The sequence below is a fragment of the Gekko japonicus genome, unplaced genomic scaffold (assembly GCF_001447785.1).
Source record: "Gekko japonicus isolate JY-2015 unplaced genomic scaffold, Gekko_japonicus_V1.1 scaffold539, whole genome shotgun sequence".
NCBI lineage: Eukaryota > Metazoa > Chordata > Lepidosauria > Squamata > Gekkonidae > Gekko > Gekko japonicus.
Genome location: NW_015168667.1, coordinates 320975 through 346166, shown reverse-complemented (window position 1 = coordinate 346166; position 25192 = coordinate 320975). Strand labels below are relative to the sequence as shown.

Here is a 25192-nt window from a genome sequence, read left to right as displayed (position 1 = left end):
GCCAATGGTCCATCCAGTCCAACACTCTGTCACACAGTGGCCAAAAAATACCAGTTGCCATCAGGAGGTCCACCAGTGGGGCCAGGACACTAGAAGCCCTCCCACTGTTGCTTCCCCCAAGCACGTGGTCTTGGTGAGTATGGTTACCTATGCAACAAGGAATGAGAGCAAGAACCCTCCTCCACTGTGCATATGATCTTTGAAGAGAAAACAGATGCCTGTACATACAAAGTGCCTTTATAAATAGGCCCAATTGTGTAATGCACCAATTCATTTTTCACATTGGAGAGTGTAAGTGGTATCATCTTGCATAGATTTTACATATGAAATCCCCAGGCCTTATTACAAGTTTTGCATGCTTATGGAAGGATGCATGCCTAAGGTTTGTTCCTATACCCCATCACATTCATAACTTGTGACTTGGGGCATGTGTAAACCATCATATAAATGTCTGTATTCTCAAATGTTCTGCACCAAACCATGTGTTTGTTCTACCATTACAAGACACTGCTAGGGATACCATTCCCCAGGTGGGGGCAGGGAATCCTCTGCTTTCACAGGTTGCTGCCCGCTGCCGCCCAGCTGGCTGGCAGGAGGAAATTCCCTCCCCCTGACACGTGCACAATGTACTGATGTCCCCTGGAAGTGACATCAGTGTGTGTGTGTGGGGGGGCAAAACTCTATGGTTTGAGGGAATTTTAACCATTCACTTTTGCCCAAAAAGCAGAGCATTGCCCCCAAGGTCACCAATGCACTTGACATCACTTCCAGGTGAGGTCAGTGCATTTTACGATGTCCCCTCACTCCTGGAACACCCCCCAAATCCCCCTGCCATTGCGACGAAGGAACCTTGCAACCCTAGACATCGCAGATTTTTACAGTACAGGACCAGCTGAAGTTCATGACATCTGACCTATTCATTCTAAGAATCATCAGGTGGTTGGATGGATAGCCACTTATTCCAAGATTTTTAATATTTTTAGGGTGAGTGATCCTGTAATCTTACAGTAGGCTTCAGGAGGCAATTTAGGGTTTTTTGGAACTGTGACCACTTTGTTTATTGTTATTTTAAAGAAGAGGAGAAGAGATTGGATTTATACCCCGTCCTTCACTACCCAAGGGAGTCTCAGAATGGCTTTCAAACTCCTTTCCCTTCCCCTCCCCACAACAGACACCCTGTGAGGTAGGCGGGGCTGAGAGAGCTCTGACAGAAACTGCTCTTTTTTCAAAAACAGCTCTTATCAGAACTACGGCTTGCCCAAGGTGATCCAGCCAGCTGCAAGTGGAGGAGTGGGGAATCAAACCCGGCTCTCCCAGATTAGAGTACTTAACCACTACACCAAACTGAAAAATACATTTTTCTCTAGAACAAACAAGCAGTAGGATTAATTAGTGGTGCTGAATAGCTTGAGTATTTGACTAACAAGTCAAGTGAGTTATTTTAGTGATAATTTGGAAACCCCATTAATCCTTTGAAATTTCACAATTTTTAATATCTTGTTGGTGGATGCTTTATTGTTTTCTGGAAACCAATCTATGGAAAGCACGTAGATATGGTGAAAAAAGCAATGGACAGTCTGCTGTCTGTATCAAAATTGTCTGTTCAAACCTAACAGAGTTTGTTTGCTACTTCAGGGAGGAGTTAAGACATCTGGATATGTGCATCTTAAAAAATTAAACTCAGCAATTTGAGGCACTTGACCTTATAAAATAAAAAAGTTGGAAAATTCATTGCTGTATGAATCTTTCTGTACTTACTACTTTAGCATATTGAGGGTCAGTGTAGAACCTCTTGGTGATATATTAATCACTTCATGATAGAAAAATGTACTCCTAGTCCCATCTTCTTTCCAGTGAAATAGTGTATCATTAGCACACTAAGGCTGTAGAAGTGTTTGCAAATGCTTGCAAGAGAGAGATGAGAGCCCTCTGTCTTGTTATCTTCTTATTTAAAACAACCAAAGTTAATTCCGGTATTCTGAACATGTGTTTAGTATCTGTCACACATGCCAAGTCCATTCTGTTACTACTGAACCATGTACCATTGTGTCAGGATACATATCAGTTTTTATCTCTTTTAATTAATGATGTTGCCAGAGTTTGGAGTGAAAGTCTGTAATGATAAATTCAAGGGTCCCAACCTTAAGCTAATTACAAACTAAGCTCACAACTCCATCTTAAAGTTTGGCCCCAGCTCATAACAGGCTTGCCGTTGGCCAGCCCTTCCCACCATTCTCCACCACTCTAGGAAGAGGAGATTTGGCAGCATGAAGGACTGGTTAGAGATGGCGAAAAGCCTTATAGGCTTCATCTTTGAGACTTGTCAGCAAGAAGTTCCTGAATGGGGCCAAGCGACATTGACTATATTTCTCTTCCATTGTAGCTATAATGCTATAATAAATGTTACATGCTGGTGGCATATAACACCAGAGAAATTAGCCAGAGGGTGATTTCCCACAAGCGCTGCTCTGCGCTCACTCTTCTCTTTGGCCCAATGGTACGTGTCAATTTCACACAAGCTGCTGCTTGACCGCATTTTGCCCCGCAGCTTCGTGCGATTTTCCCCGCGTGTACTCAGTCCTCAAAAAACAGGATTGAGTAGATGCGGGGAAAATTGCACGAAGTGCGGGGCAAAATGCGGTCAAGCAGCAGCTTGTGTGAAATTGACACGTACCATTGGGCCAAAGAGAAGAGTGAGCGCAGAGCAGCGCTTGTGGGAAATCACCCAGAATGTATCCTGGAACGTCTGACTAATGCTGGAAATTTAAGATACGGGTGGGAAGCTCTTTTCATGTTTGGTGGAAGTGTAAAGAGGTGATATTATATTGGAGAAGGGTGCATGGAATGTTACAAAAAATATGTTTGATACCGCTACCATTTAAACCCGAAATGTTTTTGCTTAGTATTATGCCTGATGTAAAAGATAAGAAAATTAAGCACTTAATTATACATATAGTTACGGCAGCAAGAATTCTTTATGCTAAGTACTTGAAGAAATCAGAGATACCAACGGAAAATGAACTTTTAAGAAAAAAAATTGAAACAGCAGAAATGGATATATTGTCAGACTTGTTGAAAGACTGAAGTAAACAGAAAGCGAGAGAAAATTGGATACCAGTTTATGACTGGCTGGAAAGAAACTTTGAAGACCATGAACAATGAATATAACTATTATAAACTTGGAGAAACTACCCTTTTATTCCCTCTTGTAACCTACTGAAATTATATTCTTTGGCTTACTTCTTATTTAAATACAATAAAATTTTATATTAAAAAAACTTGGAGAAACTCTAACTTGAACTGTACAGAACTTGACATTTTCAGGAATCACTATAGAAGACTTTAGCTATTTGATTAAGCGTCACTAGCTTTAGTAAATATATAAACGAAAGAGATCTGGAAACAAAGAATTAAGACGGACAATTTGTAAAAGCTATTATATAAATTTGACGGAATTTCCCTTTTATCCCATCCCTTGAACCCTTCCTACCCTATTATGTGTTAAAACCAAATAAAAATTTATGGGGAAAAATGTTACATGCTTAGGAGTGTTCAGGTATTAAGGGCAAGACCTTCACCATCCCCAGCTAGGTCTTTCAACCAGGAAGCAGAATTTGGGGGGGGGGGGAGCTTCCCTGGTACACTAAGATTCTTCGCTTTCTCAGTTCCTAGCAATTCAGTATAAAAAACCCTACCAGAGTTTATTTGAGTTCTCCAAAAGTTCAAAAAGGTCAGCTGTTTACAGGGTGAGCCAGAAGGAGAGAAGCTTCTGTCTTAAGTGGAAAAATTGTTCTTCCAGATTTTGACATCTTCTTGTTCTACCTCAGTGCTAGTTCATTATGAGTTGAGACTTTACCGTACTAGTCTTTTGGGACTTTTATGCAGAAACAGAGCATGTCATCTGACAAAACACTGCTAATTGAATCGCATAGAAAATTAAGGAACTAATGTGTTAATGCTTTTCAGGTACTGCATTTGGGCCCACCTCATATGACATATGTGGCGTATCTTCTAAGTAATCTGAAAATATATTACCTTAAAAGTATTCATCATGCAAAAGAAGGGCAAAAAGCAAATATATTCAACTGGGGAAGAATGCAGGAAACTTGTGGGTGAAGACTGGAGGGGAATTGCTTGAATTCTTCTTAAAGGGTTATTAACGATGATAGTCATTTTGAGCAGCTTCTAAAAATGATCTCTAAATTTCCCTCTGGTTTTGCATTGCCTTTAAAAGCTATGTACCAAGAACAAAGTCAGTATATGTGTTTTCACTTCTGACAGTAATGAGAAAGTTATTCAAGACTATACTCTGCTGTCACAGAATCACACACACACACACAGAGAGACCTTTATTGGCATAACACAGCAGCAAAGAGAACAGTCACAGAATCTTACGTTGTTTACATATAGTCCTGATATCAGAGAAAAAGGAAGAAGATATTAGGTATCATTATACTTTTCACAATGTCTGATGGTAAGAAAGGGAACAACAATTTGAACTGACATACCATTAACCAAAGGAAGGCTGTCTTTTTACAGGTATCAGTTTACTAATTCAGTCTGCCTTGTGTATCATTTATTTTATTTATATTCTGGCTTTCTCACTCTTCCTCCTGGAGATGCTGGAGAGGCCCATAAAGACACATCAGATCCTGTTCTGTCCCTGGAGAGCAGCTACTAGGTGCTGGGGGTGGGGCTCCAGTAATTTATCAGCAGTCAAACCCAGTGCCTAATTTCATTTATGAGCATGCAAATTTCTTAATGGAATCCTTCCCTCTCCCCCTACCAACCAAGGCTTACAAAGAAGGAAAAGTTGTGTGTTGCTTGGACAATCAATATGCGTCCATGTGTGGGGTTTGTGTGTAGAGGTAGGGATATCTTTAAAAATATGCTATTTCAGCAATTACATACTTTGCCTAAGAAAATTTAAAGCATATTAATGCAGGTATAAACATAATGTATCTAGGAAGCTCAGAATGTCTGGTAATGAAGATCTGCATAACGGGTTTTAATTTTTGTTGTGTTCGAGAATATTCTTTAAAACCACTTGAGCACTCCTGTAGGATCTTCCTTACTTTAATTAAAAGCAAATGCACTGAAGATTTTACTGGATTTGGGCAGCCTTTTGCAATGAAAGAAAATGTATAAGCTTGCTCTGCCACCCACAAGGACACAATGCCCAAGACATTTTATAGTAAAGAACTAAAATCTTTTTATACTTGACTGCAAATGTCTCTGTTGATGTAAAAAGGCCAGGTGGGCCGATGGAAAGAAATTCACGTTGGCAGAAGTGACTAGATCGCCTTTCCCGGTGGAGTTCAGATGGTTCGGTAGAGGTAGGGTCCCCGGCTCCGGATGGGGAATACCTGGAGATTTGGTGGGTGGAGCCTGAGGAGGGCGGGGTTTGGGGAGGGGAGGGACTTCGGCAGGGTACAGTGCTATAGAGTCCACCCTCCAAAGCAGCCATTTTCTCCAGGGGAACTGGTCTCTATTGCCTGGATATCAATTGTAATAGTGGAAGACCTCCAGGCCCCACCTGGAGGTTCAGCAACAAACACACGGGAAACATGGCAAAGTTAGACAAACGTAAAGAAACAACGTGTTAGAACAAAACACACTCTACTGATATGCACTTGTGTCTTCATATATTGATTTAAATACAATAGAGACCCTAGTGTATCGTATACATATTCATAATAACCACTGGTCATTTCGTAGAAAAAGAGGTGCAGGAGCTCATTAGCATAGCTCATTTGCATAACCTATTTGCATATGCCACACCCTTTGACATCGCCGGAAGTGTGTCAGAAGGCAACACCCACCGCTCAGGCTCTACATCACGGGAAGTGTGTCAGGAGGCAACGCCCAGAGCTCAGGCTCCACTGGGCTCTTGTTATTGCTAGCTATTGGGGGGGGGGAACGTACAGATCTGCCCTCACTGAGGAGGGAGAGTTTGTACCTGAAAAAATCTTGGTCTTAAAGGTGCCACTGGACTGTTTTGGACCAGGGGGCTGGGGGGAGCTCTGCAACTTACCTGGCTGCTTCTTGCTCTGACTGAGGGCTGCTGGGAGCAGGGGGCGGGGCTTGTTGCATGTGTCCGCCCCCTGGGCTCTTTACTGCCGGAGCTCCGCTCCTATGCGCTACTGCAGGATATGACCCCTGATAATAACACAAAAACCTAAAGAACATTATATATCTACTGATAGAAGAGTCCACAGCTTACAGAGACCTATTCCAGTGCTGTAGACTATCTTGCTCCTGATAAGAGACTGATGAAGGTTGTAGCAGTCGTAAATGCCGAGAGATGCAGCAGGCGGTTATGTTCTCCACAAAAAGTGATTCAGCAAGCATCAAAGCAAGCATGAGAGATGCAGCAGGCTGTTACGTTTTCCGCAAAAAGTGATTCGGCAAGCGTCAAGGCAAGCAACACGCCTCCCAGGCAAAAATTGCGTATTTCGACAGATTCTTCTTCAGGCAGACGTATTTTTCCTGGAACCAAAGCTTACAGTGCTACAGTGCAGAAGCCAACAATTCTATAGAAGGCTTATCCGGTTCTCTGGAGGTTGGCAACATTAAGTAGATGAGACCTGTGCTCACTTCAAATGAGATTATACAAGGTACTCTACAATACAGAAAGATAACTACAGACATAATTGGCTAATAAAAAGTAGCAAATGACTTTGAGAAGAAAATGGTGTGCCACAGCATGATGGCTGTTGATTAACAGAAGACAAGGCAAATAGACTACGTATCAGGAAAATACAAGGGAATTATGGGGGGTGGAAGACAAAAGCAACGCTTATTTGATAAATGATTTCCCCTTCATTCCTTAGATGGTTCTTTACATGTTTATGATTTCTAAACAAACGTAATCTTCCTCTCAGTTGTATTATTTAAGTTTAGCATTACAAACTGGGGGCTTGTGTATACACTATGCTTATGTGGCATTTATCCCAGAACAGTTGCCATTGGTTTATATGTTGTATTAGAATCTCCAGAAAGAATCTTGTGTGCCTCTGGTGAATTCTTCCAAGTCCATTTTTTAGAGATGTACTTAGCAGCCATACAAAGGTAAAAGCAAAATAACGTAGATCCAAAATAATATGACAAGCCAGCAGTTTCTTTATATGTGAGGGAACTCTGCAAGTGTACAAAAAAGTTAATTGATTAAAAGAAAAGGGAAAGAAAACCATAACATTTGCCTGTTGAGAACTGAAACTCTTGAGACCAGCTGAGTGTCAATGCTAGGGTTGGCCAGGTCTTGTGCTCTAGCCAGCGGGGGGTGAGAGGGAGCTTTCTGGGAGTGGGGGGGGGCAAGGTGACAGCACAGCACACAATGTCCCCAACTTGAGGACGTCACGTGGAAGTGATGTCATCACACTGCGCAGGGCTATATTGGGGCAGGAACGCACAGGAACGGCGTTCTGGCTGGCTTCAGAGTTGGTCATACAGAGGGAAAGCCTGGAGAGCGACCTCCCCCCGGTGACTCCGAGGCAGGCGGGCCAGGGGGGGGCCTGGAAGGAACGGGGAGGCATTTAAATGCCTCCCCATGCCTTCCCCAGCCTGTCCAAGGGTTGGCTTACCCAGGCTCCCCACAGCCGCGGGGCGCCCGGGGAAGGCACGGGGGTGTGGCATAATATGCTAATGAGCTGTACTGTCAGGGGTGTGGCCTATTATGCTAATGGGTTTCTGCTGAGCTTTTTCTACCAAAAAAAGCTCTGACACCGGGGATGTCGCACCAGGTCGTGGCAGTTGGGGATGGGGCTTCCCCCCCACTGGCCACTTGGCCGGCAGCGGGCAAGAGCCCATGAAATTGGGGGATCCCCACTCCCACCTGGGGGCTGGCAACCCTAGTCAGTGCTCCTTAGCCCCAAAATTCCTTGTAAGCCCCCAGGCTGTATTTTGCTGTTCTCCTCCCACGAGAGAGCAACATAGCAGTCAAAATGAACAGTAATGAGAAATACCTACATCCCTCATCTCTGTTATGAATATATGGATTCTTTAATCCTTTAAAAGATGGGCAGTGTAGTTTGTAGGAGACTGGCTTACGAGGAGGAAAAAATGTCCTTTGCATAGCAACGCTCCCTCTAAGCTGTGGAGTCTTGTGAGCAAAAATTCTACTTTGTGAGGTACTGGCATTAAAATTGTGAGCCAGCAATTTGGCTACTGCACAAATTAGCTTGCTCTGGGGCCATCTTTCCTGAGCTAAGACAAATATGTGTGAGCCGGAGGCTAAAAAACTGTGAGCTAGCTCACACTAACTCAGCTTAGAGGGAACACTGGTGCATGGTGATTTTCTATAATTGTAACTGTATTGAAAAGTCTCCTGATTTGTTTTTTTTTTTAAGTACTCAATTCCTCGCCATTTATTAATTAGAGAGGCTGATTATGGCAGAGAAGTTGTGAGCTGTTCTATAGTGCATGAGTCACTGCAAGCATCACTCGGTGGCAGACAGCTGTTCCCCTGTGTTGAAAAAGAGAGCATGTGGAGTTCGTAATTGCAGCAGGCAGAAAACTAATGAAACTCCTCAAGGACATGAGGTTTGTACAAACCACCAACTATTGCAAAGCAATTTGTATGAATCTTTGTTGACAGTGTCATCCGCGATGATTATTTGGAATGGCTTGTGCACATCCGGCTCTCCAGAAGCAAAGTGCTTTGAGGCACATTCATAATTAGTTGCTTTGTATCATGACTGTCTAATGACTTCAGCGACATCAACAAGCACTACAGAGGACGGGCAAAATCTAAGTATGGATGAAATGTCACTGGTGCTGTTTTGCAGATCCATTTACTTTCAAGTCAGAATGTTCTGGGTGTGATTTTTGTTAAATCTTGGGGCATGTTGGTTTGTTCTGCAATTTCTCAAGACAAACAACCATCCGTGTGCTGTATTCTCCGAAGTCTTATTCGTGGCTGTGTTATTTATATGAATTTTCTTGGTTCTTAAGTTTCTGTAAAGTGTGAGTCATCACTGGGCTTTATGAAGCTTTTCAGTACAGCCTAATGAAGCCATAGTGCCAGCTATGATACAAGTGTAAACTTTCTGTGTTTGCAGAAGGTCTTGGAAGGTTCCGAGTCTACCAACCTACAATGGTGGCTGTATTGCTGGGTTTTCTTAGGAGTTAGCAGTAAGATAGTGCAACCAAAGTCAAGTATGCTAGGTCACCACACTGCTGGGTAAGCTGCAATGCTGTATGAGGAGCTGTTATCAGCTAAAGCTGTAGAAACCAAAGAGGCAGAGAAATAGGCTTGCCAAGTCCCCCCGGGGGGCGGGAAAACCCCTGCCCCAGAGGCCCGTTCCCCGCTGCTGCCGGATTGGGCCCCGGGGGAAACTCCGCCCTGAAGTGCACGTCACCAGGAAGTGACATGACGACACCGGGCACGCTGGGGGCGGGGCCACGGTCATCCGAGTGAAAACTCCTGGTGACGTGGATGCGGCGCGCGCTCCGTGATCGACTCGGGAGTCCCCTGCTGCGGAGGAAGGTAACACGTGGCAACCCTACAGAGAAAGCTGTTGTAAATTCAAGAGTTGAAGAAGGCCTGTAGCCCTCTCACAGCTGTCAGCTACAGTACTGTGTAGATCCATGGACACTGAGTAGACACTGAGGGTGTGATCACACGAGCAGTTTGGCCCGTCATAGCCACCACTCCCCTCCAGATCAAATGGCCGCAATCAAATGTGCACATCTGGTTCCCATGCCCCAGTCATTTGTACCTCGTCCTAAAACAGCTCCCACGTGGATTAAATAGCCACCAGCAAATTCTGGTGGCTACCTTGGCGGGTTTCCGGGTGTCTGATCACCTGGGCGTGCCATGGAAACGCATGAGCAGTGTGATCATTCCTCTTCGTTTCTGGCGTGTCCCTTTCCCCCCCCTCCAGCCCCATTCTGAGGTGTGCTTCAGCGCCCCCATCAGCTGCCTGTGGCGCTCCTGCGTGGAAGCGCAAGCACGCACGCAAAGCCTGGTGTTTGGGGGAGGGAGCGTGGGAAAGTGAATTCTACCGATGTCAAATTTAAAGTCTGGCTATCTTTTTGAAACACCGCCTCTGCCTGACTCCTTACACGGTCTTTACAGTATTATATAAATAGATTAATACGTACAGTTCAATAGTTTACATGTTTCATGGTTTAAATCTGTCTTGTGGGCTTAGAAATCAGAGCACACTCTAGGACAGCGATGGAGAACCTTTTAGAGACCGAGTGCCCAAACTGCGACCCAAAACCCACTTATTTATCGCAAAGTGCCAACACGGCGATTTAACCTGAATACTGAGGTTTTACTTTAGAAAAAACAACTCATACATTAAGTTAAGATGATCCAATCAAAGTAAGGAAAGCAATCCCAAATGCTTTCATTGACTTAAAATTATTTGGCAGAGAATTCGACACTTTAATGATGGTCTGGGCTTGGCTTTGACGATGGCCTGCGTGCCCACAGAGAGGGCTCTGAGTGCCACCTCTGGCCCCCGTGCCATAGGTTCACCACCACTGCTCTAGAACCTGCCATGGTCCAGCCTGAAGATGTGGTGACATCTTCTCAGGGGAGTGGATTCTCCTGGACTCTGTGCCACACCTGAGGCTCCAGGAATCTCAGTGGGAACCCCCTGCCCTCCACACAGCTGCAGTCTACAGTCTGAGACCTGGTGGTTACCAACCTCCAGGTGAGGCCTGATCTCCATACCACAGAGATTAGTTCCCCAGAGAAAACGACTGCTCTGGAGGGCGGATTCTATGGCATTCTACCCTCCCCAAACTCCCCTCTCCCCACACTTCATCCCCATTCTCCAAGGATTTCCCAGCCTGAAGTTGGCAACCCTTAAACCCTGGCTCTGACCTTCCACTCACCACTAGCCCTTCTGCCTTGTTGGGATTAAAACATGGGAACACCATGGCATCCAGCTTGGCCCTTCGATTTAGCAGTACCTGGTCACTCTGTCTAGGTTGATTTTTGTCATGCTTTATTTACTTATTTATTTATTTTTCATATTTGTATCCCACCCTCCCCAATGGGCTGAGGGCGGCTAACAAGGGCAAGGTCATTTGCCATGCCATAGGTAAAAACATATAAAACATAGTAAAACATCCAACACTAAAACCACAGTACTCAATCCATTACTAATATCCTAAATCCAAGATGGTAACACCGCAGTTCCAGATGGTCCTCCCATATATACGTGTCCAATGGCGACGGCTTGTCAGATCTTCAATAGTTTCCAGGTTCTTCCTCGGGCCTCGTCGATGCCTCCTTTAAGATTCCTTGACGGGGGTGGTATAAGGGGGGGGGGGGGCAGCTCCTACTCAAAGGCCTAGCGGAAGAGCTCCGTCTTACAGGCCCTGCGGAACTGCTCAAGGTCCCACAGGGCCCGGATCTCCCCCGGAAGCTCGTTCCACCAGGTAGGAGCCGCCACCGAAAAAGCCCTGGCTCTCGTCACAGCTAGTTTCACATCCTTGGGACCCGGGATGACCAACACATTTTGGGTCCCCGACCGTAACGCTCTAGGGGGAACATGTGGGGCAGGGCGGTCCCTCGGGTAGGCTGGACCCTGGCCATAAGTTTCTACATTTGTTTCACATAAAATGAAATGCAGCGAAACCCTGAAAATGCAGGGAAACACGTCCATAGTCCTGATAGTCAAAATATTGATCTAATGTTAAAAAAAAGACTATCCTCCTCCCTCTTCTCCAGTTCCTCTAGTCTAGTTTAATATCCTGCACAATTGTTCATGACACAGGTGATGGCAGAGGTTATCTTGATGGCGTTGCTTCTTTAGCATATCATCTGCCTTTAATTGTCTGTTGAATGGCATCTGGTGTTTGAATAACGAAATACAAATGTAGCAAAGTAGCGTAGCATATTGATGCAAGCTGGTGTTTGTGGTGGTTCTACCAGGCTTTTCCTGAAATTACCATAACATGAGACTGCTACCCAAGCCTTTTACTGTTCAAAGCTTAACACTGTAGAGGGCAATGTTCCATCTAAGCTGTGAAGTCTTGTGAGCAAAAACTCTACTTTGTGAGCTACTGACATTAAAGTTGTGAGCAAGCAACTTGGCTACTGCATAAATTAGTTTGCTCCGGAGCTATCCTTCCTGAGCTAAGACAAAAATGTGTGAGCCGGAGGATAGAAAACTGTGAGCTAGCTTGCACTAACTCAGCTTAGGGAACACTGGTAGAGGGTTCTCACTCTTGAAATGAAGAAAATACCTTCTTGGAAAAGCTAAAGCAATGTGATGGAGATTTATTCTTCCAAAGAGACCCTATTAAAAAAACCCAAATCTTCCATTTTCTTCTGTGGATTAGAACTGAAACCATTCTCATTAGAATGCACTCTTTTTGATAGCAAGTATTCTTTGGGTTTTACAAATATTTGATATTCTGCATCTTTCTCCCCCATTTTTTTTAAACATTTGTGGTCAACATTTAACAGTACCTGCAAAAAGTAATCCTAAGCAGGTCTACTCAAAAAACTATTGAAGTCTATTAGATGGGGCTTACTCCCAGAAAAATGTTCTTAGGCCCCGGTCACACGGCAAAGTTGCCGTGGAAGAGGCACGGAAGGTGGGCGGATTATCTGGGTGCAATCACACCCCAACATCTGGGAAGTGGAGTGCACCCGTGGCTTACCACCGACAATGCATGTTAAAAAACTAGTACCTCCAAGGTACTCGTAAACGTTTGCCAAGGGCTGCCTCCAGATGCCCGTGGTGTGTTCGTGCCGGCGCGTGGCATTCCCCTCCGCTTCCTCGTTTACCCGCCAGCGCCAAGGGAAGGACCCGTGGTGTGCCGCCGGCGCGTCTGATCGCGTAATCGCGCATCAAACTGCGCCAGGGCAATTAGCCACGCCTTCCCCCCGCAATATCTGATAGCAATCAATATTTTGTTGTATCTGACAGCCAATATGCAATAGAAGCCAGTGGATGGCTCCCAAAGGAGCTTGTGACAACAAAACAATCAAATTAAGGTGCAATAAAACCACAATTAAAATCACATTTAAAATCCATCAGAACAGGAATGTTGATCTATGAATAATGGAACCAAAGAGGAGCAACTCCAAGGGATAGTTAATAAATCCACTGTTGCTGACCTAGCCTACAAAAATGAAAATCAACTGGCCAAACCTGCTTCCCTTGTTAGGCAGTTCCCTGAGGAGGCCATTGTGAATAAGGCCCTGGTTTTGGAAATGAACTACCAAGCATCTGATGGCAAAGAAAACCCAACAGGACTTCTACCAATGATTTTATGCCCTTGGGGCACATGTAGAATGAGATGTTTTTCAGACGAGATACTGGCCCCGGTCACATGGGAGGATTTGCCCCGCAAGAGGGATGGGTCGGGGGCACATCAAGCGGGCGCGATCACACCGCAACATCTGGGAAGCGTCACGCACCCGTCCCCGATCCGCCCCTTCAGCCCGTAATGCACGTTAAAAAGGTACTACCCAAAGAGCACTACCTTTCGGATGATGCACGGCAACTCCAGGCGTCCGATCGGGGAAGCGCTGGTAGCCCGTCGCAGCCAGCGCCGTTCCCTGTCCCACGCCTGCGCACAAATGCGCGACGTCCGTTTTGCAGCGCTATGCCTGCCAAAGGCCAGAGCCATGGGGGTGCGTCGGATCGCGCTCCCGCAGTTCTTTTTGCTCCGGCTCTACTTTGCCTCCCTTCAGCGGCGCGGTATCCCACTCGTGTGACCGGGACCACTGTCAGCCAAGACAGCTGAGGAATCCATGGACTATAACAAGCACTTTGAACTGAATCTGGAAACTATTGGAGCTGCCAGTATCTCTGATTAGTACTTATTAGCAGCCTTGCCACTGCATTTTGAACCAGTTGCAGTTTTAAGTGCTTTTCAGAGACACTACTCTTGTCTTGATGTTACCATCATCATGACGCTCACAAAGTTTGAAAAAAGTACTCCCAGCCAAGGATGCTACTTGAACATCAAGCGGTAGAGTTAGGTACAGGGGTACCCCTAAGCTGCAAACTTGATATTTCCAGGAATGGTGACCAGTGTTCCCTCCAAGCTGAGTTAGTGTTTTAGCTTCCGGCTCGCACATTTTTGTCTTAGCTCGGGAAGGACGGCTCCAGAGCAAACTGATTTCTGCAGCAGCAAAATTGCTCGCTCAGAACTTTAATGCCAGTAGCTCACAAAGCAGGATTTTTGCTCACAAGACTCCACGGCTTAGAGGGAGCACTGACGGTGACCCCATCCAGGAGAGGTATATTACTGTGAGAAACCCAAGCCTGGGTCCCCCTGGGTCACCACTCCTTCTTACCGGAACAGTATCCGGCCATGTGGGTCCTCGAGGCTGAATGCATAAAAATAAAGCAGGCCTTTGTAAAAATATATAAAGGTTTATTGGACAGTTTAAAAAGGGGATATTACTACGCAATACCGCTTTGCAGCAAAGAAATAAAAAAGCTAACTTTCTATCAGATACATTTAGTACCTGGTATTAGATGGGACACCTTCTTGCAGCACCTTAAAGACTAACAAAATACATGGCAGGGTATGAGCTTTCATGAGTCACGGTTCACTTCTTCAGATACCTTACTACATATAATAATGAAATTGAATGAATTAGGACTGTACCTCCTTGGCTCCACTCAAACAATTAAAGATCTTTGTTGTTGTTCAGTCGCACAGTCAAGTTCGACTCTTCGCAACCCCATGGACCAGATCACGCCAGGCTCTCCGGTCTTCCGCCGTCCTCTGAAGTTGGCTCAATTTCATGTTCGTTGCATCTATGACACTGTCTAACCATCTCATCCTTTGCCGTCCCCGTCTTCTTTGACCTTCAGTCTTTCCCAGCATCAGGGTCTTCTCCAGTGAGTGCTCCCTTCTCATTGGGTGGCCAAAGTATTTGAGCTTCAGTTTCATTATCTGGCCTTCCAGGAAACAGTCAGGGTTGATTTCTTTTAGGATTGACTGATTTGATCTTCTTGCAGTCCAAGGGACTCTCAAGAGTCTTCTCCAGCACCATAGAGATCTTAGGTCTGAGCTATTAGAATGCCGCAGCCAATCAGTACATATTCTGGCTAGGGCTCTGAGGTGACCTGAAAGTTGGATGACTGTGGGTAGTAGTGGTTTCATGATCTCCTGTTGTTTGAAGGAGGGGGAAACTGATTTAGATCCCTTCCACATTCCAAGAAACAGAGAGGGGTTAGCTAGAAAAGTGTGAGGGAGGCTCGCTATCTGCCCTTACAAACAACTTGCAGATCCCTGGGGGTTCCGTTTCAGGTATGCTGCATTAGGCATACTTCTCCGGCAAAGACTGTCAGCCATTTCATCCCATTTCTGTCCCAACTTCTGGTCCAAATACAGATTGAAATGTGTCTCAGAAATCAGTTTTATCCTAGAGAACCTGGAACTGAACCACCCATCCACCACCCGTGAGGGTTGAGTTGGACTCAAAATGAGATTAAGGGCCCTTTTCATCAAATAAAGTTGAAACACAGCACTTTTGAAAGTCTGGGACTTTATCTTTGAAAGATTTCATAGCAAAAACTCTAGACTTATTGCACCGCTTGAGGCTTTTACTTTACCGAATATACATGAGGGGGAAGAATTAATAAGATACCAGGATATTCTGGACAACAAAAACTTAATGACTATCATGGTGGCGCAAAATGCAACTGGAATCCAGGTACAATAAGGATAAAAAATTAGGCTTTTATGAAGACTTAACAGACATGGAAAAAAATCTGACCTCGGTGGACTCTGATTAAAAGAACTTATGTCTTTTTACTTAATGATGTGATGTATGATGAGACTGTTAAACCTAATATGATCTTATGGGCACAGAATGTAAGCCATAATATTGAATTAGAACAATGGGAATAAATATAGAAAGAAAACATTAAGATAACGAAAGCTATTGCATTTAAAGAGAATATGTATAAGATGTTTTACAGATGGTATATAACACCTGATAGAAAAGCTAAAGGGAATACTAAGTGTTCTAACAAATGTTGGAAGTGTTTATCTAGTACAGGATCCTTTTATCATAAGTGGTGGCATTGTGATGTAACTAAGCGATACTGGAGATGGATTCATGCAATAATGCAGAAGATATTGGGATGCTACTGAGTATACTACCTAAAGACTTTGAAAAAAGCAACAGATATTTAATTATCTACTTTACTACAGCAGCAAGAATGCTATATGCCAAATACTGGAAGGTACAAGATGTACCAAAAAAGCAGGAATATATAAAAAAACTGATGGAAACAGTGGAAAGTGATAAATTGACATTGTTGATAAGAGGATCCACAAACTATACATTTCAGAACACATGAAGGCGCTTCTATAATTGGTATAATAGCGCAAATGATTGTAACCTAGAGCAAAGTATAGGTTAGAACATTGAGATAGCAGGTACAGATGTTGGTTTCAAGATACAAAAAATGTGAGCTCATAGAAAATAATGATATGTGATATTGTACTAGATAGAGAATATCTAAGAGGCAATTATTGGAAACTTAAGCATTTGATACCCCCGTTTGTATTATATGTGTGTATGTTTGGTTTGTCTGTTATGAAAAAACAAATAAAATTCTACCCTTTGAGGGCAGATTTTTTTATATATATATAGGTAAAGGTTCCCTTGCTCGAAAGCCAGTCGAATCTGACTCTAGGGTTGCGGTGCTCATCTCCGTTTCAAAGCCGAAGAGCCAGCGCTGTCCGAAGACGTTTCCGTGGTCATGTGGCCGGCATGACTAAACACCAAGGCGCATGGTACGCTGTTACCTTCCCACCGAAGGTTCCCACCGAAGGCTCACTCCATCATGCGGCACCCGGGTCTTGAACTGCTGAACTACTGACCTTCCACAGCCCGCAGTTCAGCGTCTTAACCACTTGAGCCACCACAGCTCATATATATATATATATATAAAAAGTTGAAACACTACCTTGAAACATGTGGGGAAAGAACGGGAAGAAATGGTAACCAATTTTAATGTTTCATGCCATATATGCAAATACTTAAGTGCCAATAATTATAATCATCCATCACATTTTAATTATACATACATACATACATATATATAACACACACACACATATATATATATATTTAAAAAAATAAGGAGCTGCGGTGGCTCAAGTGGTTAAGACGCTGAACTGCAGGCTGTGGAAGGTCAGTAGTTCAGCAGTTCGAGTCCCAAGTTGCCACATGACGGAGTGAGCTCCCGTCTCTAGTTCCAGCTCCTGCCAACCTAGCAGTTCGAAAGCAAGAAATTGCAAGTAGATAAATAGGTACCACTTTGGTGGGAAGGTAACAGCGTTCCGTGCACCTTGGTGTTTAGTCATGCCGGTCACATGACCACAGAAACGTCTTCGGACAGCGCTGGCTCTTCGGCTTTGAAACGGAGATGAGCACCGCAACCCTAGAGTCAGATTCGACTGGCTTTCGAGCAAGGGAACCTTTGCTGAATTTGTCATGGGTTTTCATGTTGAAATGTTTGCATAGTCTTCGACACAACAGCTGAAGGCATCTGATTGTTAGCAGTCCAAGATTAAAGTGTTCCCATAAAGTGCCATGGTAATGGCTTTTTTAAGAAATAAATTTCTACAGATATGCCAGTGGGCGATTCAGTAAACTGAATGCACTTCTAAGATTCTACAAAAGAACAATTAAATGGAGCATTCTTTAAACAAATTCAGTTGCCTTCAGGACACTAATCCATGTAAAATGATCTTGAGAACCTATCTTTAAATGACTGAGTGTAGCCATGTATTACACTAGAACAACTGAAAAACAAGTTCTGACTAAATTGCAGCTTGTAATACTGGACTTCTGTGGGGGGTTAGATGCTTAGCTCATGGAGAGATCATTCAATAATGAAATAAAGCTCTACTGTCTGTGGATGTGGAGGGGGAAAACATGGTCCCACAATTTCTGAAAGTTCACTTTCGAGTGCACAAAAATGTCTTTAAATGTTTGTTTGTTTCCAAATTCTGAATGGATATTGTTGAAACAGTTCTGTAGAAGTGAGGGCTCAAACTAGACATCATTATGGGAAGTTCTCTGATTTGAAACAGCATTGCATAGCCAGGGATTGAGCAGGAAGGTGTGTGGCAAGTGGCAACATTTAAATAGCATCTTAGATCATACCACTGCTTACCAACTTTCATTTCAAAATTTAAAAAAATGTGCTTGGCCCATGTTTGCAAAATATTAGCTCCAAAATGGAAAAGCATCAGTTCAGGTGAGACGCTTTGTGCGTGAACAGGCCTTCAATCATATGTAATCCCTTGGAGCAGTTTTCCCATTATCATGGGAATATGTGAAGAGAAACATAAGGGTTTGGATTCAATGTCGCTGATCCCCAGATGGAAGGACTTCTGCCTGTGGAGTGGGGTTTTCTTGCCTCCCCCCTCCCACTGCAGCCCAAAATGCACTCGGAAGAAGCAGCATTTTGGAGAGTATTTGGGGTTGCAATGGTAAGGGGGAGGCAAGAAAATCATGCTCCATTGACATATTCAGCTGTTCTGCAAAAAGCGTGATCTTGGCCACGTCATTCATGCTTTGATCACATCCAGGTTAGATTACTACAGTGTGGAGCTGCCTTTGAAACCTGTTCAAATGTTTCAGTTGGTTCACTATGCATAGGGTGAGATGTTCTGGGATTACACAGTGTTTCCCCTAAGATGAGTTAGTGTGAGCTGGCCCAAAGTTTTTTAGCCTCTGGCTCACACGTTTTTGTCTTAGCTCAGGAAGGATGACTCCAGAGCCAACCAATTTATGCAGCATCCAAATCGCTCACTCACAACTTTAATGCCAGTAGCTCACAAAGCAGAATTTTTGCTCACTAGACTCCAAAGCTTAGAGGGAACATTGATTACAGCTGAACTCCAGGTGACAGAAATCAGTTCATTTGGAGAAAATGGCTGCTTGGGAAGGTACCCCATTGAAGTCCCCAGTCTGTTTCTGGCCATGATTCAGAGTGCTGGTTGTTACATGTAAGGCCCTAAATTATTGGGCCTCGGGTACTTAAAGGAGCACCTTGTCCCATATTGTCCAGCCTGCCATTTGAAATCTTCACCTTGAGCCCTGTGTTCTGTGCCCCCAACCTGCAGAGATGAGGCTTTTTGGTGGTGGCACCTTGCCTTTGGAGTACTATCCCCCTTGAGGCTCCCTGGCCATCCGCTTTCCTTTCCTTTAGGCATCAGGCCAAAATATTTCTTTTTACATAAGCTTTTAACCTATAGGATAACCTGCTAGGAAAATACTAAGGAATTGTTGTAGTCTTATCTCTCTTAGTGGACTTCGGTGCTTTCCTTTTTGGCTCCTGACAGCTTGTTTAGAATTTTCCGGAACAGAAAGACTAGTGGTTATTACCATGGCTTGGTCCACAGGTAATGAATAACAAATCATGGTTTGTCAGTATGGGGACATGTCTGGGGGGACTGGGGGGGAACCTTTGGTTCATGCATTCTGTTCACACACAGCTCAGGAATTAATTCTGCTTTCACAGCAAATCATAATTTGTTGTTATGCCTGTTCTCTTGCCTCCAAACCATAATTTGGTCCTGAGTTTGGGGATCAACAGTAAACCATCACTTGTGATTCACACATAACAACTAACTGTGGTTTGCTGTGAAAGTGGAAATGAAGTTACCATGTTTCATAATGCGGGGAATTTTTAAAATTACATAAGAAGCATGAACGATACTGTACCGCGAGATGGTGTTACCAAGATAGTAGGAAGGCATGCAAAGTATGCTACGTTATTATGGTATCTGGGTGGGTTGGAGAAGTACAAGAACTTTATACAATTCAGAGGATAGCACATTTGATCTCATGGTATTTCTGGTTTCTGGCATATAACATTTTCTGTCTTTCTCTCCCTCTCCTCACCCCAATTGCAGCTGGTATCCAACATCCTCATCTTCACCTGCACAAACATCGTAGGAGTATGTACACACTATCCAGCTGAAGTGTCCCAAAGACAGGCGTTTCAGGAGACCAGGGAGTGCATCCAAGCTCGGCTACATTCTCAGAGAGAAAACCAGCAGCAGGTAAAACAACAACATAATAATAATACATACACAATACTGTAATTTAAGAAGAACTTAAAGAAGAGCTTAAAGCCTTTGAAAAAAGAACTAAAGAAATCAAAATAAAAAAGTTTGAGAGAGACCAAAGGGATTATTCCCAGGACAGAGGTTATAAGTGGAATTATCCTGAACCTAGGTACAAACGTAAATTAACTTGGGCTGACACTAGGCAGAGGTAGATGCCCTCTGACTATGATACATCAGAAATGGAAGATTCTGCAAACACTTATCCAGGTTGCAAAACAAAACAACAAACCAGAGGTAATTTTTTATATCAGCGCTCCACCCGCAACAGAGGACAGAAGAAAACTTAATTATAAACAGGGGTCATTTCCTTCAGGAGCGCACAGGAGCAGAGCTCCAGCAGTAAAGAGCCCAGGGGGCGGGCACATGCAATAAGCCCCACCCCCTGCTCCCAGCAGCCCTCAGTCAGAGCAAGAAGCAGCCAGCTAAGTTGCAGAGCCCCCCTCCTGGCCCCCCGGTCCAAAACAGTCCAGTGGCACCTTTAAGACCAAATTTTATTCAGGTACAAGCTCTCCCTCCTCTGCAAGTCCCCCCCCCCAATAGCTAGCAATCCAAAACAGTCCAGTGGAGCCTGAGTGGTGGGGTGTTGCCTTCTGACACACTTCCGGTGATGTCAGGGGGTGTGGCATATGCAAATATGTTATGCTAATGAGCCATGCTAATGAGCTCCTACACCTCTTTTTCTACGAAATGACCCCTGGTTATAAATATATCTTCCAGATCCCTTTCACCCATAGAGATTTTCTTGCTTAACTTGAGACCTAGATATGTTCCTACTCCACATTATAATCCATTTCAGACATTTTTGGAGCTCTTTAAATTGATCAAACAACTTCAACTTAAGAAATGGTTTAGTGACTCATTAAATATAGTTTCAACAAATATTTCAGTGCCATCTATCACTGTATTTGAGACACTAGTTACACATGAAATTAGTAGAATTGGATAGGAAACATGTTAAACATAACCTCTCCAGAGATGATATACAGGTCCTTAGAGAACTGGCCAGTGATAGAACAGTGAAAGCTTTAATAGCCATCTTTCTGAAGCAGTCGACAAGATTGCTCTCTGGCACCCTCTTTGCCCCTGTACCAAACTAGTTCCTTGGTATACCTTAGAGGGATGAAGCAGGTGCTTAGACAGCTAGAGTGAGTTTGGCGACGGAGTTGTGACAAAGCTACAAGAACATCCTATAGGACATTTATGAGATCCTATGAAGTGGCGGTGAAGGCAGCAAAGAAAGAATTTTATGTTGCCTCCATCGCGTCCACTAGCTCTTGCCCAGCACAGTTATTTAGGGCAATTATATCTCTGATATCCCTTTCTGAGGGTACCCAAAAGGTTAGTATTTGGAAATGAGCTGTGAGGCTTTTGCAAGCTTTTTTGCAGATAAAATCTTGTTGCCCTGCCAGGATTTGCCAACCAATATTGATACAGTAAGAGAACTGGAGGCCCCTTGGTCCAATATTGGATCAGTTTAGCCTGCTCTCCTGGGACATTGACAATAGGATCCTGGGTGCCATGAAGCCAACCACTTGCCTCCTGGACCCATGTCCATCGTGGCTGGTTAAACCAAGCGGAGATGGAATATGAGCCCCCCTGGCAGACATTATAAATCTGTCCCTCAATTCAGGGGTCTTCCCAGGGAGTTTAAAGGAGGCAGTGGTACGACCGCTCTTAAGGAAACCATCACTGGATCCTCCGGATCCAGCCAACTACCACCCAGTAGTGAACCTTTCGTTCCTGGGTAAGGTAGTTGAGAGAGTAGCTGCAGAACAGCTCCAGGGTTTCCTAGAGGATGCATCGATACTGGACCCATTCCAGTCCAGTTTCTGCCCTGGTCACGGGACGGAGATGGCATTAGTTGCCCTCACAGACATCTGGATCAAGGCAGGTCAGCGCTGGTGCTGTTACTCGATCTGTCAGCAGCGTTTAACAGGGTCGACTACGATGTGTCGACACACCACCTTGCCACCATGGGGATTCGGGGGACAGGCAGCCTTGAAGTGGTTTGTCTCCTTTCTCCGAGGCTGGAGACAGAGAGTGGCGCTAGGGGAGAGGGTTTCACCACGACACCCGTTGGTGTGTGGTGTCCCCCGTGGGGCTATTCTCTCCCCAATGCTGTTTAACATCTATTCGCATCCCCTAGCCCAGCTGGGACAGAATTTCGGGCTGAGTTGTCACCCGTGTGCTGATGACACCCAGCTGTATCTGTTGACGGATGGGCAGCCGGACAGGACCCCAGAAAATCTGGCAAGGGGACAGGAAGCTGTGGCTGGATGGCTGAAGCAGAGCTGGCTGACATTAAATCCATCAAAGATGGAGGTCCTATGGCTGGGGAGGGGAGTCTTGGGATTGGATATCCAACTCCTGACTCTGGACAATGCTCCTATAACACCAGTACCAACCATGAAGATCCTGGGCGTGATTCCGGATCCCTCCCTTTCAGTGGAGGCCCAGATCACAAATGTGGCCAGGCTGACATTTTTTCTACCTACGCCAAGTCTGGCAATTGTCACCCTTCCTATCTCACCCTGACCTAGCCACAATGATCCATGCAGTGGTCACCTCCAGACTGGATTGCTGTAACTCACTCTATGTAGGGCTCTCCTTGAGGCTGACCCGGAAGCTTCGACTGGTCCAGAAAGTAGCAGTGCGAGTCCTTACAGGAACCCCTGTTTGAGCCCATACCCAACCGGTGCTCCACCAGCTGCACTGACTCCAGATTGAATACCGGATCAAGGTGTTGGTTTTAACCTTTAAAACCTTTCACGGTCTGGGACCAACATACCTTTGGGAATCACCTCTCCTGGCATTCTCTCCAAAGAGCACTACACTCTCTGGAGAACAACACACTGGTTGTCCCAAGACGACGGAGTCTTTGCCTGGCCTCAACTAGAGCCAGAGGCTTCTCAGCTATGGCTCCAGCTTGGAGGAGTGTACTTCCAAGGAGATCCAGGCCCTGTGAGACTTGGTACAGTCCTGCAGGGCCTGTGAAATGGAAATGTGTTGCCAAGCATATGGGTGAAGTCAGACGAATTCCCACCTATACAGATTTCCATGCCTTTTTCTCCTCCTTTTCTTCCCCTGGTACAGTGCCATAGCCTTATTATGTACCATCTGATACTGTAAATGTCTAGAATTTTTAAAACGGTATGTTTTTAACTAAGTTATGATTTGTTTATCACATGTCGTGACCCACTCTGAACCCCACGATAGCAAACATCTAGAGGTTCTTGAGTTTGGTACTTGCAGCCTACAAACCACTTTGAAACAACTCTTCCAGTTGTGAGTGTCAGACGCTGATTATTCGCACATTTCAGAGGTGCATGTTTCAGCCTTCCTGCATCTGCAGCCTATCATCAAAACATCAAATTCTAAGTGAGGCCCCACCTGTGGATACTTAAATCTGGACACTGGAGCCATGGACAAACAAGACAGATCTTTCTACAACCCTGAGAAAAGCCCCAGATTTGCAGAACAATCTGAAATGCTAAAAAAAGGGGGGGGGGGTTACCCTGCCCAAATAATAGGAATTGCACCTGTAGCTTTAAGAAACAAATGCCCTGTGAGTTCAATGGCTGTTGCTAGGCAGCTACAGCAGTATTGCCAGCATTCAGGTCTTTGTTTCTCTCAGTAAAAGAGAACTGTTTTGGCCCTTGAGGGAGGACTTGTGGCCATATTCAGTAGCAATAACCAGGCAACTTGCTACCACTTGACTTGCATGACTCACCCAGGCCTAGCAGCTGGCTGCTGTTCAACAACAGCTGCTCCACAGAAACCAGTGTGGTGTAGTAGTTAGCGTTTCTGACTCGGATCTGGGAGACTCAGGTTCAAATCTCCACTCTGCCTTGGAAGCTTTCTGGGTGACCTTGAGCCAGTCATGCACTCTGAGCCTAACCTACCTCACAGGGTTTTTGCGAAGATAAAATGGAGGAGAATAGTATAAACTGCTTTGAGTCCCCATTGTGGAGAAAGGTGTATAAATTAAACAAGGCCCCGGTCACACGGAGATTTTGCCGCGTGAAAGGCTCGAATGTCGGGTGGATTTTCGGGGTGCGATCACACCGCAACATCTGGGAAGCATGGCACACCTGTGGCCAACCTGTGGCATCCTGCCGAAGGTGCGGAATTAAAAAGTACCAAGGAAAGTGCACTAGTATCCGGAAAACGCGCGGCACAGGCAGGCGTCTGATCGCGGGAGCGCTAGTATCCTGTGGCATCCGATGCCCGTCCACGTCCCATCGCAAACCGGATGTTTTTTGTAAGTGCATGCGCAGAAACACGAAACTGAAAGCAGTGCTGCTCCACGGAACTGCGCATGCGCACAAATTCAAAACGCTTGTGTGATCACACCGCGCCGCACCGCTTCTTTGCCACACTGCAGCATCGCCGTGTGATCGTCAGCTAACAGCCTAAGCACGGAGACTCGGGGGACTGTGTGATCGGACTACCACGCTTTATTTTGCTCCGGGGCGAACAGCCACACCTCCCCCCCGCGTTATCTGGCCTGTGTGACCAGGGCCTAAATATAGTTGAAGATGGGAGTTCAGCTGTCTAAGGGTTGCCAATTCTGGCTTGGGAAATTTCTGGAGGTTTGGGAGAGGAAGCTGGGGAGGGCAGAGTTTGGAGAGGGACATCAGTGTGGTATAATATCCAGGGCTTTTAAAAAAGAGCATGCCGATTCCCTTTGTTTCTTTACCTTCTATTTTTTATTTTTTTATTTTTGCTTTGGCTCCCAGTTTGGGTCAGCAGAAGGCGAAGGTCTTTGCCAGCTCTAGGGATACCCTTTTGGGGAACCACCTCTCCCCACTCCCCACCCACTCTTTTCTTCCTCTTCTAAAACAGCAAACAAATTCTGAAAGTTAAATATACCTTCTGCTGAAAATGAAGAGAATATTTAAATAAATTATCCTCATCTTCCTTCTTATCTTCTCTTTCCTGAAAAGATCACTATCATCCCCTTGCAGAAAGAGAGAAATGTATGAGTTAAAAAACTATGATTTAAAACACTGGGATAATTTTAATAACCAGAATACTGCTCAAGAATTTCTTTTACAGTTCTGTGTGCAGGTATCACCAGATCCTGCCCTTTCTTAGCCCCAGT

The 25192-nt window shown here is 44.8% G+C and overlaps 1 protein-coding gene across 1 annotated transcript in view; it reads left to right on the top strand.

Annotated features, from left to right (window-relative positions):
* The window catches only part of LOC107113906 (adenylate cyclase type 5-like), a 368311-nt gene that overhangs the window by 225913 nt on the left and 117206 nt on the right, over positions 1-25192 (top strand). Inside the window, exon 2 of the mRNA XM_015415309.1 lies at positions 19873-20022. Coding sequence (XP_015270795.1) covers positions 19873-20022 — 150 coding nt within the window. The remainder of the gene's footprint in view (positions 1-19872; positions 20023-25192) is intronic.